General features: G+C 42.1%; 1 protein-coding gene across 1 annotated transcript in view; it reads left to right on the top strand.

Moving 5' to 3' along the window:
• The window catches only part of LOC147900646 (golgin candidate 4-like), a 161783-nt gene that overhangs the window by 13341 nt on the left and 134454 nt on the right, over window positions 1–13988 (top strand). Inside the window, exon 3 of the mRNA XM_087376266.1 lies at window positions 896–1027. Within this exon, the coding sequence (XP_087232392.1) occupies window positions 896–1027 (132 nt within the window). The remainder of the gene's footprint in view (window positions 1–895; window positions 1028–13988) is intronic.

Here is a 13988-nt window from a genome sequence, read left to right on the forward strand (position 1 = left end):
TGTATGGTTGGACATCAGGACATGTGCATTGCCTTTATTACATTCCAGGTCCTGCTGCTTGCAAAGGGCTGTCTGCACTGTGTGATTGTAACCTTTGATTTGAAACGTGGTTTGGAATGCCTGTGCTTACGGTCTTTCCGATTAGGCTAACCAGCCAGCTCATGGTAGGGATTTGGGAGCAGTCAGAGATGACACTGTGCGAGGGCTGGTCTTCGTGGGTGGCCGATGCGATCCAGAGGAGCAGTGAGGAGTTGCAGGCTCATGCCCTTAGGTGGAGGACTCTTCAGGAGCGCGAGCGGGCTTTGAGACCAATCAGCTGATTATGCTGACTGAGAATCTTTGCTCTCTTCCCTCCCGCTTCCCCTTTCTTTTCTCCTCCCCCTTCCTCTTCTGGTCTCCTCTTCTACTTTCTTGCTCCTTTTCCCTGTGTCAAATAAAATGCAAGTCATCTATGACACAAAATGCATTAGCAAGCCTCATAAGGTTGGATGCTGTAAAATTGTTGGATGAGGGAGATCAGGCAGAAGACTGCCAGTTTGAACTCAATAGGTGTAGTAAACTGCACGCTTCTTTCAAAAACAATTTGTCAGTATAGTACTACATGAAGCATTAAAACATTCATCTACTTGCAAAGAATACTTGCATCGTGCTTCTGTGCTCATATTGATCTTATTAAGTTATGTGATGGAGGTTATGGTTTTCAACCTTATGAGTGACTATCGTGAGATTGAGACTGCAACATGTTGTGTTTTTAGAGGATGAGTTTGGTTATGTTCCTCGATTTATCTAGATATATTCATTTTATTGTAGTAAATGGATGGTATTTATGAATTTTGTTTAAAAACTGAGCTTTGTTTTTTGAGAAGATACTTATGAAGTCCTAGTGCTATGCCAGGATGAACTGTCGAGGCTACGTGAAGAGAATGAAATACTTAAAAAGAAGTTGCTGACAAATGCTGCTGCTGAAAGAGGCCCACTTTCTAATGGAGACCTCAAAAAGCATCCGGGCTTTGAAGGATCGTCTGAGGTAAAGGCTCTTCCTTAGACAAAGACTTTAGTTACAGCCCATAGAGTTTGACAAGCAGTGAAAGTAGTGAATTTGTCCAGTTCCTGGTACCTCATTCTGAATTACTGCTAGAAGGAAACGCAACATGCCACGACTCACCAGCAAGATGTAGCGATTCCTGTAACACATGGGAAAAAATCGAATGTGGGGAAATGGGCGTGGTCAGTCTCTTAAACCTTTGCAAGTGACAGAAGAAGATGCATTAACTTGCACTTAGTTTTGAGGGAGACACCACAAGGAGAAGATGATGCAGGTTTATCATCCATTTGATATACCTGACCTACTCATGCTCCAGAATTTCCTTTAGGTCGTTAAGCCAGTTTGATTCTTGGACATTACCTTAAGCTATTGTTTATTATCCTTTTCATAGATTTACCATATTCTGTATTGTTCCTCTAAGCAATAGAGTTTGGATCTCCTCCTATGCTGCATGATTTCTATGCTTCCTGGTATGGAATAGTGCAAGGACGTGGTACAGTGAAACCAATGGCTATCTCATTGCTTGTTAATACCTGATTTGCCAGTGGTATTCTCCTTGTGACCACCAAAACTGCTCTATAAGCCTGTTGTCTACGCTTTAACAAGTGAATAATATGAAATTTCTATCTCCATTGATGTTTCTAAGGCCAGGCAGCTGTTCAGACCTTTCGGCTACTGATGTATCGGCCTTCATAAATAATTGGCAGGCTGGTTGAATGCTTGCTTAAGAACTTGTGAAGGCTTTGAGAAGCAATTGACAGTCTATTGAAGCTTTAGTAGAACAAATTTGATTCCATTGGTGTTTTTTTTGGGGGCTTTCCCCGCATTGTTTTGAAGGCCATTCGAATAACTACCACATGTAAAGGTTCTGTCTCCTCGTTGCCAGCGTTGGAATGACGGCTTGTATGCTTAGAGAGCTGAAAAAAAAATCTAAACTATCAAGACTCTATGAGGCCTAGTGGAATTTTACACTTTGATGCCATGGTGGCTTTCTAGCGTAGTCTGCAGGCAGATTGTAAGCATCCTTAAGAGTTCATGAAGGCTATGGAGGCTTTTATTAGCGATCAGTACTCTACTGCATATGCGGTTAAATATAACGAGGTGAAAGAAGAACCATATCAAGAAAAAGAGAGATCGTATCTTTGCATTTCATCTACAGTTGCATAACTGAATACCTGTTTATGAAGCTTAACAAATGTCGTCACTCATCGTGAATACAATAGGACAATTTTGCAATAGAAAAGATAACTCTAGGGAAGAAACCCACAAGTATTGATCACTCACTAAAACTGTGTTAAATAGCGGTTGCAACTCAGCTGCAATTTTGTTCATGGCAGCTATAATCAAGGCAATCGTCTTACAATTATGCATTGCAACAAGCCACCTTGTCACATGCTTGCCTTCTTAATAAATGCTTCTCATACCAATAAGTGATCTCACATGGTATGGCAATAGTATCCCATGACTCGAATCAGCCTTCACATTTAACATAGCATCTTAAGATAGTTTGTTATAACTGTCTTTCTTGATGTTGAAATGTGCTTGCAAATTACATGTAGTTGTTGAAGTTTGCACTACTCACCGTCATTTAGACTCAAAGATTACAGAAAGTAAAGAGACCTACCCAACTATTGCATCACGCAAGATCTAACCTCAACTAGTTAAGTGTCACATGCACCCCATGCCATGTCAGCCCTAGATCATATCCCCTCATAGTCAACTCAAAGGGCTATCTTACCACCAATACATAAGCTTCGCATTATAGCTGAAACTAACAAGTAAACACAATTGAATACAAAGCTATCCTAGAATGAGATGCGTGACAAATGATATCCTTATGGGGTTCAAGATCTAAGAGCTTGGCTACCTCACTCTCTACCTTTATGGTGGTTTTGAGTACTTATATGGGCTTTTAAGGAAAGATTGTACCTAATCAAGAATGTGAGCTGATATACTTTGGACGATTTCTTTCCTTGTCTACCTCCATCTTGCGCCTTGCAGACGATTGCCAAGGCAACCAAGTCCTAGGACTGATCATGCTTTCATGATAGTCTAGGTATGTTTTTGGATTCAACTAGGAATCCATTTAGAGGATAAGTTTGGGCATGTTCCTGGATTCATCTCTCTCTCCCTCTCTCTACACACACAAATCTTTGATTGATTATATTATATGAGTAACAACCTAAAAATAAGGTGCTACAATTACATCAACTTAAAATTTCAATATATGCCAAAAAGACCTCATGATCTATGCAGCGGGTCTGCAAGCAATCAAAGAAAGATTGCTGCAGAGAACGCCTAAAAAAGCCAAACAGAGAGAAAGTAGGATCACTAAAGACTTTACAATTTCTATATGTCCATAAAGTCCATAGTGCCTAGTAGCGAACCCAAACGAAGAAAAGATGAAATTCCGGTCTGGATGGATGAAACCCAAATAGCCAGAAGAACTTCCCAAACGGAACAGCTGGGAATCTCGCTCGTAGGTGCTATTGAAGCATATCAAAAAACTCACGAGAGCACGGACAATGCCAAAACAAGTGAGGCACAGTCTCCAAAGAAGCAGAACATCTATGGCAAAGTGCAGGAGCAATGTGTCGATGAGCTAATAGGTGTCCAGATGGAAACACTCCCAAAATAACTCGCCAAAAGAAAACCTGTTGCCGAAGCGGTACTTTATAGGCCCAAAGTTGCTGTAATCTTTTCCTCCACCACTTAGTTGGGCGATGCATTCGCCAAACAGAATCACCTCTCTCTGAAACCCAAGGTTGAGGCAAAAGGATTTTATACAATGCAGGTACAGTAATCTGAGATAGCCTCAAAGGACGAGAAAACGACCCTGGAGAAGTCAAAGTCCAATCTTCCAGTCGGTCCTGGAGTTCCAAAGGAGGAATCGGAACAAAGGGCGAAAGCATAGAAGTAATTTGTCACCACAAAGGACGATAATGAGAGCCCAATCCATATGTAGTGCCTGCTAGAGAAAAGGGGAGCACAGTACCAGCATCATCTATAATATCAGCAACCGAGGTGATGCCTTTAAACGGGACAAAGTAGGAACGTCGAGGTTCTTGTAAAGCCAAGGGAGGCTGAAAGACTTTCGACCAGTGAATGCTTTTAGCTCTCAAAGAATTCCCAAGCAAAGATTGCTGTCCATTCCATTCCAGATGAGAAAGAACATGCTTCCAGTCAAGAAGCAAGCGGGAGACAAAAGGGCATCCGGGCAAAGTGCCATCAGTGCAGCCAAAAAAGAAATCCCAGTGATCGAGTTGCCAATGAACAAACGCAGAAATACTGATATGAGTGACCAGAGTCCTAATCATAAGAGCCCAAGGCTGATCACCTTGCAGAAATTGCAGCAACATTTTCCCCCTGTGGGCAAGAATATGCACATGAATATCTATGATGTTCAATCCACCATGCATCTTGGGAGAACAAATGTGATGCATCGAAAGCAGCCTGAGACTTTTTCTGCCATGTTTGGATCGCCAGAAGAGTTCCATAAAGACAGACATGAAAGATGTAAGATTTGCCTTAGTGAACATGATCAATGGCAAGTAAAATTGAATATATGCCACAAGGATGGACTGCACTATTCGAAGACGAACATGCAAAGGCCAGGTTGCCAGTTTCCAATACTCAAGCTTTTTCCGAAGCTTAGCCAAAACCCAATCAGTTTGTTGTCGGCGAGTGAGTTCCCACCCCAAAGGGTAACCAAGATGAGAACAAACTGAGTGGGTGGAATGATATCCTTGGGCCATAGTAGACTATGCCAGTCTTTGGAATGCAAAGGGAGCAACTTAGATTTTGAAAATTAACATGAAGACCAGCTGCCAAACCATAAATAGAGAGGGCCTGCATCAAGGCACCAAGATCATGGGGCGTATTCTTCAGGGTAAAGAAAGAATCATCAGCATAAGCTTGAGCAACCATGCTGTGATTAGCATCCAATTCCAAGCCATGAAGTGATCCTGTAGCCACAAGATGATCAATATATTGCAGCATAGGATGAGTAGCAATGGCATACAGTAAAGCATTGAGAGGGCATCCCTGGTGGACCGAACAACGAAGAGTCCACTCATTAGATATATCCCCAGAGATAACGCAAGCGGCATTGCTCTCTCTGTAAAGCCAGTAAATAACCTGCTGCATTTTTTGTCCAAACCCCAAAGCTCGCATAGTTTGCGAGATGAAATCCCATTGAACTGTGTCAAAGGCTTTTGCAATATCTACCTGCAAGAGTAGAACATCTTGCTGCGTGTATTTGGCATATTCAATCCCAATATAAGCATTGGCAATGTTATCCGTGATATCGCGACGTGGAACAAAGCCATATTGGGAGGGATGCAACCCATCACGCAAATAACCTTTAATCCGATCAACCACCATTTTGGCAATGATCTTGTAAATGACTGGCATGAGCGTGATTGGCCTCCATTTGACCAGCATACATATGCTGATTATGCTCTTGCAAAGCAATTATATTAGGCTGCAATTGCCTGATATACATCCAGACCAGTTTCCATTTGCGACCATCACACATTCCCTGTACATTGAGAGTAACACACTTTAGATGATCAAGCATATTTACAGTTATGGGACAGGTATGTACAGCAACTAACGGGCTGTCTACGTCTGCATTTCCACCTCAATGTCCGGGCCTCGGCCCTGGGATGAAGCATCAGCCTGAGGGGAGGACAAAAGTGCAGCAACTTCTTCTTCAGGAAACAAGGTCCGATTTGCAGTCACAGCAGCCCAGGTCAAGCCAACACCAGAGTTTTCAGCAGGTGTTTTCCCATGAGAGGATGCACCCCAGTATCTGATCCATTGGAAGAAAAGAGAATACTGTGACAAAGAAGCTGATAGTTTGCCATACATCCAGAAAAACCTATAGAACCTGTGTGCAGGAAATCTGAGAGATAAGAAATAGGAGATCTTGTCTAGAAGGTCTCTGGAATATGAACAAAACCTCAATAAATGCGGAATACTCTCAGGAGTATGATGACATCTTGGACAAAGAGGTGAAGCAATCCTTCTTTGAGCCAATTTCACTCCCACTGGAAGAATACCAACAATGCATCTCCATAGAAAGAGTCTCTGCTTCAATGGCATTTTTAACTTCCATATCAATTGCAATTTTCCTTTTTGTATTGTCGGCATGCTACCGGAAAAGAGAGAATATGTCCTTGCGTATCTACTACGTCATCAATAAACCGGATGCCCAACTTCATAAGATTGTAAGCTCTGATTGGTTGTTGTACAGCAAGGGGAGAGGAAAACACAGCACTCCAATGAATGCTTTCCATTCTGAGTGAGGAAGCTATAGAAACAGGATGGGGAGACCATTTGATGTGAGAGAGAACTTGCTTCCAATCAAGGAAGTAGAAAATGGACAACCAGGGATTTTACCTTGAAAATTGCCAAGTACTACTTCCGATGGATCAACTAGCCAATGTCCATAAGCATTTGTGCGCATCTGACCACACAAAATTGCCAACATGATAGACCAAGGCTGCTCTTGTTGAAAAAATATCTTGAGCATAGTGATCTTTCTTGCCAACACATGAAATTTGATGTTTATTATATTCAAACCACCGTGCATTCTTGGTGAGCAAAGCAGGTCCATTTTGAGTAACCTTAAAGGCTTTTTATGAAGCTTAGTTTTCCAGAAAATCTCCATGGCTTGAGACATGAAAGAAGAGAGATCTCGAGATGACCAATGTAATAGAGGAAGGTAGAACTGGACATAAGCTAGAACAATGGACTGGACAATTTGACGCCGTACATGCAGGGGCCAAGTGGAGATCTTCCAATATTCTAATTTGTCCTGAATTTTGTTGAACACCCAAGATATTTGTTGCTTATTTATGATTTTCCAGCCAATGGGATAGCCCAAATGTCTTACTATGTTTTCCGGATAAATAATCTGGCCGGGCCACATGATAGCATGCCAGTCACATGCTTGAGAGGCAAGAGTTTTGATTTCTGAAAATTAATTTTAAGACCAGCTGCCAACCCAAAATCTGAAAGGGTATCCATCAATAGGCGAAGCTCCAAAGGATTGTTCTTTGGCATGAAGAAGGAATCATCTGCATAAGCCTATGCAATGAAAGGCCGTGAACCAGAAATCTGAAGCCCCACTAACTGTCCAGTATCAACTAGATGATCCATATAAAGAAGCAAAGGATGTGAAGCAATGGCATAGAGCAAAGCACTGAGAGGGCATCCTTGTCGAACTGATCGTTCCAGAGTCCAAAACTCAGACAAATGATTCCCTATAAAGCATTGAGCAGTGGAATCTGAGTAAAGCCAATATATGACATTAACTAGCTTTGGCCCAAAACCAAGTTTAAACATGATTTGAGAGACATAATCCCACTGTACCGTATCAAATGCCTTTGCCACATCCACCTGCATGACCAAAACATCTTGAGCTGTATATTTTGCATATTCCATTGCGATGAGAGTATTAGAGATATTGTCATGTATATGCCTTCTTGGAACAAAACCATATTGCTTGGGATGAAGTCCATCATGAAGGATATTCTTTATCCGATGTACCAACATTTTAGCAATAAGTTTATATATAACCGGCATCAAAGTGATGGGCCTCCAATCATCCATTGTGTCACATAGAGGTTTTTTGGGCACAAGCTTAACCAGACCATGCTTCCAAGCTGAGGGAAGATGTTGATGCTGCAAGGCTACATTAATGGACTTCAAAATTGGACCCTTCAATTCAGCCCAGAAGGCTACAAAAAATTCAACCGTCAAACCATCCCAGCCAGGGGATTTATGTTTACCCAAATGCTTGAGGGCTTCATCCAATTCAATATCTGAAAAAGACATTTCCAGCATTGAAGCTTTTAGCAAAGAAACAATAGGAGAAACAAGCTCAATAAATCTGGTCCGAGCCAATGCAACCTGAGGTGTAGAAGAAGATGGCTGAGAAAAAAGAAGCTGAAAATGATCCAGACATTGTTTTTCTAGCTGAGATAAAGTCTGGGTCCAAAGACCATCAGGTTTCCTGACCCTCATGATAGATTGACTTTGTCTATGTGCATGTAAATTCCAAAAGAAAGATTTCAAGGAACAACCCTTATCTAGCATAGGTTTAACTCTAGCCCTGGTCTGCCATTTGGAAAGCTTGCATTCATCATTGGCATCAATTATGGAGGAAGCACAAGACAATAAATGCTGCTCAGAAGCAGATAAAGACCTTTGATGGCTAATCTGTACCAAATACTGCTTGTATGAGTTTGCCCACTGGATATGCTGTCTGGTTTCTGCCATGTACCATCTTCCATATTACTTAATGACATTTTGAATACGATGTACAAAAGAGTTCCAAGCAAAGTCCAGATCCTCCTGAGCATGGGATAACAATGGCCTGCAAGCCAGTCTGATCATTTGCTGGAATTTTTCATGAGAAAGATATAATTGATTGACCTGTAAATGTCTGACTGAAGAGAGCTGCATGTCATCCAGAGGCATTCCAAATGAAAGGGAGAGTCAAAGTGGAGTGTGATCAGATAGTTGTTGAGAGTAATCAGTCCACATTTGATATGTATATTCATCATATTGCTGAGCATGAATAAGATAACATCTATCAAGCCTGGCCCAATATTCTGTAAAAGCATTATGATGATATGTAAATCCCATAACTGAAGGGTGAGTTGCTGTCCATAAATCTGCAAATTGAAGTGATGAAGTCATATGTTCCCATTGCTGGATTTTAGAGGGCAGCATATGGGATTTATGCGTGGTATTGTCCTTCCAGTTAGGAGAATTATTGAAGTCACCACAAAGTAGAGCATTTGAAGACCAAGGATATTGCTTTATGGAGTCCCACATTTGAGCTCTAGAAGCTGAATTTTGAGAGGCATACAAGGAGCCTATTTCAAAAATCTCTCCATTGATTATACATTGGATAATCATTCAGATCCTACATAAAATATATCATATCCTGAAAAGAACCCATGCTGGCCAGCAAAAGAATGCTGATTATGCTCTTGCAGACACACAACATCTGGATGAGTTTTATTTATATAATGCCATAGGAGCCTCCATTTATTCTGGTTGCAGAGGCCCTGTATATTATAAGAAATACATTTAAGAGAAGCACGCATGAAAATATGTACAAGAGATGAACAGTCCTCAAAAAGAAAGGGAGGCATCAAGCCTCTGCCATTGCCACAGGGTCTTGCTGACCCTCAGAATCGAATTCCCTGACTAGATCATCTTCTTCACAAAGTGGAAGACCCTTCTTGACTGCATTGACCCATGCCTTTGAGATGGGGTTGCTCGAAGAGGTAGAAGGTTGACCCGGAGAAGGAGCAGAAGCATCCCAATAACGAGATTCGAGAGGTCTTTGTTTAAGAGGCACCGTCTTCTTTGCAGTCTGCCATCCCTCGTGAGAAGATGAATTATTTTCCACTAACTTGCTTTTTCCTTTATCCTTGTTTCGAGCTGAATTGGCCTGGCTCCCTGTATGAACTGAAAGCTTTACTCCTTTCGCTTCAATCTTTTCCACATATGTCTTCTGACCGCCTTTATTAGATGGCAGAGGAATAGCTGCTGGAGGAGGCGGATGAAGGATAGAGGGACACTCAGAAGCTAGGTGCCCAAACTTGTGACAAGAGAAACAAGCTCCAGCAAAAATGCCCCATTTTAAAGTGAAATATTTATTTCCCAAATTAACATTTTCAATCTCAACTGCAATAGCAGAGGGGGTTGGTCTATCAGTATCCCATAAGATGCAAAAACGATTTTTATTACCTGTGGGACGAGGGGGACAGATCACTTGTCCCAATGTCATGGCTAAGCGTGGAAGCTCTGTTCTCATGTAATCTGGAAAATCAACCACTTCAACCCATACAGGGCAATGATGCTTGATGAGATTCTGATAGTCCTTATTAGGGGACCAGGGCATGATGTGCACGATTTGACGACCAAAAAATAAAGGGGACATTTCCAGCATCTTTTGTTTTGTCAAGGCATCCAAAAGATGAACTTCGTAAAATCCTCGGGAGGCAAAGTAGACTCCTTCTACATAGCATCCACCTAGGAGAGAATTCATCCATTGTTCCACATCATTAGCCGAGGGTATTTTGCCTGGGAAAAAGATGATAACTGCAGTTTGAGAGAGCTTCTTCAAAGGATGCAGAAGATAAGGCAACTTCATCTTGTAAGTGAGTTCCGGAGCAGGTAGAATCCATTCTCTTCTACTTTGTTGAAAATCCTCATTCAACATGTCAAACACATAGGAAGCATCTTCAGATGAAGAAGCTATGGGGGGTGAAGTTTCCCTTGATTGTCTTTCAGGTTCAGGAGAGAGTGCTCTCTTGACATAATACTTGCTTGTTTCTGCCATTGAGGCTAAGGGATTCAGCAGGTACCAAATGGAGAGAAGCAGACGGGGCACGGGAAGGACTGACAAGCTGTACGGTAAACCAGAGAAGGGAGTGTATGGAGGAATTGGACTGCGACCGTACAGTTGTACGAAAACTGTACGACAGACAGAACAGAAGGGCAAGAGAAAAGAAAACTGTATGGCAAAAGCCTACGGGGCTGTACGGAAAGCAAACGGGATGAAACGTATGGAATCTGTACGGCGACCGTACAAATGTACGGAATCTGTACGGCTGAAAACAGAGATCACACCACAACACACACACAGAATACGAGGAGCTGCAGGAGGCTGAAGACTAGGCGGAAAAGAAACCCACAACACATGCAAGAAAGCCTAGAAGAGGCGGGGAGAAGCTCGGGATGTACGGCGCAAGGCAACAGCAAGCCACACACACACACCTCTCCACACACCTTTTTTTTTTTTTTTTTTTGGGTGAAACTAGTAACTATAAAATTAACATGAAATCAATGTACATGACATTAGACTCCAAAAGAGAGCCTAATGGAAGAACTTAAAAACAATGAGAAAACACTTCAAGGCTAGTAGCATCCAAGTCGCTCGCAGCATAACTATCATATAAAGATTGCTTGAGGGACATTCTGAAGAAAGCATATGCCTGAGGAAACTGTTGTCCCATCCTAAAATGCAATCTCTGTGTCCAAATAGTCCATAGTACCAAAAAACGAGCCCAGTGAAAGAAAAGGAGGAATGGAGACATCTGAGATGAGAAGCATCAAAACATCCAGAAGAGTTTCCCGAATCTGATAGATGGAAACGGGAGCCGCAGCAAATGAGAGACATGAGTGATCAATATCCGAGAGTGCGGGCAAGAGCATAACAAATGGGGAACTGTCTCACGGTGATGAGAGCAACGGGGGCAGGAAGAAGAAGCAATACGACGTGCTTCCAATTTCACCCTAATGGAAAAAGCTCCCACTATACATCTCCAAAAGAAAAGCCTCTGTTTCAATGGCAATTTAGCTTTCCAAATTTTCTTGAGTTTTGATTGCCACCAAGATAAAGGCTTATCTAAATTCCAAAGAGTGTTGGCATGCTTATCAATCCATGGCGGTGGAAGAACTCTGTAGACCATCGAGGATATCAAATTATGCATTGAAAGTGAACAGGTAGGAGGAGACAAGTCAGTCAGATTCCAGTCCAATAATCTGTCCTGTACAAACAGCGGAGGAACAGGAACAAATGGCTGCAACATAGTTGTAAGTATTCTCCAAATGGGCCTATGATGTAGACCCAAATGGAATGTCCAGCAAGCTTGTGGAAATGAAAGCACATAACCATGTTGATCCACCACATCTCCGACAAATCTTATGCCCAATTTCATAAGATTATATGCTTTGATAGGTGCCTGTAAAGCAAGAGGCGATTCAAACACCTTGCTCGAATGGATGCTTTCCAAACGAAGAGAATTACCATGATGGGAGGAAGCACTTGACCATTTAGCATAAGAGAGAATTCTCTTCTAATCATGAATGAAAGCAGTAGAAACAGGACAGCCAGGAATTCTCCCCTGAAATGTAGTCATGACTGCTTCCCAGTGATCTGGAATCCAATGCCCATATGCGTGAGACTTCATGTTTCCACACATAGCTGCTAACATAATAGCCCATGGCTGTTTTTGCTGAAAAAAATCAGCAATCATAGTGCGAGAATATTCATTCCCCCATGAGTCTTAGGAGAACAAACGGACTGCATGGGAAGTAGTCGCAAAGCCTTTTTATGAGATTTACTTTTCCATAGCCTGGGACATATAGGAGGCCAAATGCTTAAAAGACCAGTGAAGAAGAGGCAAACAAAATTGCACATATGCCATAATGATAGACTGTACTATCCGAAGTCGAACATGTAAAGGCCAAGTTGACAAGTGCCAGTATTCCAGCTTCTTAATCTTTTGAAGCACCCATTTAAGCTGTTGTTGAGGGGTAATATTCCAGCCAATAGGATGCCCTAAATGCCTCACAATGGTATGGGAAGAAATAATGTGGGCTGGCCAGAGAAGTGCATGCCAATCAGCTTCTTTCAATGCTAGAAGATTCGATTTCTGAAAGTTGATATGCAGTCCAGCAGCTATGCCAAAATCATCCAATGTATGCATCAAATGAGAGAGGTCACGTTGAGAATTCCTGGGCATGAAATATGAGTCATCAGCATATGCCTGTGCAAGAAATGGCTGCCCAGTATCAATGAAGCTGCCCAGTATCTACAAGATGGTCCATATGCAACAATAACGGATGAGTAGCAATGGCATACAGTAGCGAACTAAGAGGGCATCCTTGTCTCACTGAACGGGTCATAGTCCATGTCCTTGACAACCCACTACCAAGCAGACACTGCGCAGTGGCATGAGAATACAACCAGTAGATAACATGGACCAGCCGAGGGCCAAAGCCCAATTTATGCATAGTCTGAGAAATAAAATCCCAATGGACAGTATCAAATGCTTTCGCAATGTCCACTTGCAGAATGAGAACATCTTGTTTAGAATATTTGGCATACTCAATCGCAAGCAAAACATTGGAGATATTGTCAGTGATCTGCCTTCTGGGAACAAACCCATACTGCTTGGGATGAAGTCCTGCCTGCAAGATAAATCGAACCCTAAGGACAATCATCTTGGCAATGAGTTTGTAAATGACTGGCATGAGAGATATGGGCCGCCAATCAGCCATTGTCTCACACAACCTTTTTTTTGGGATCAATTTGACAAGGCCATGTTTCCAAGAAGGAGGAAGGGATTGTTCTGCCCAAGCATGATTGATCATAAGAAGAAGAGTGTCCTTGAGATCACCCCAAAATGCACGGAAAAATTCAATAGTCAATCCATCCCAACCGGGAGAGCTGCCTTTACGTAAATGACTCAAAGCATCATCCAGTTCATTAAGCATAAATGGTTGCTCCAATGCATGAGATTGTTCCCGAGACAATATAGGCTGAACATGCATAAGAAATTGAGACCTAGCTGCATTCACTTGCATCGAATAATCAGGCTGAGGAGAAAAGAGATGCTAAAAATGACTAGAGCATTGCGATTCCAATTCTGATTTGGAGGTGGTTCATGTGCCATCATCCTGCCTGATCCTGCAAATATCCTCCTTTCGCCTATCCGCATGCAGGCTTTTAAAGAAGGCCTTGGAGGAGCAACCCTTATCCAAAAGGGGTTTCATGCGAGCTCGGATTTGCCACTTCTTTAATTTGCAAAGATCATTTTGATGGATGATATGAACCGCATAAGCGCAAGAATCCTGTTCAGAAGAGGTGAGCTGCCTATAAGAGCTGATTACATCCATTTGTTGCTTGTGAGATTGAGCCCATTTCAGCTTAAGCCTGAGGTTGTCCATGTGACTCCGTCCATAATCTTGAATAACAGCCTGCAAGCGATGTGCAAGACTGATCCAAGCAAAATCCATGTCCTCCTGAGCATGTAAGAGGAGGGGGCGGAACCATATTCTGAAATTGTTGATGAAGCAAATAAGCACTATTAATATGGAGTAGACGACGACCAAAAAAAGGCATATCATC

Source organism: Dipteris shenzhenensis, chromosome 6, assembly GCF_047967505.1.
Source record: "Dipteris shenzhenensis isolate YYH24624 ecotype China chromosome 6, Dip_SZ_1.0, whole genome shotgun sequence".
In the NCBI taxonomy this organism is placed as follows: domain Eukaryota; kingdom Viridiplantae; phylum Streptophyta; class Polypodiopsida; order Gleicheniales; family Dipteridaceae; genus Dipteris; species Dipteris shenzhenensis.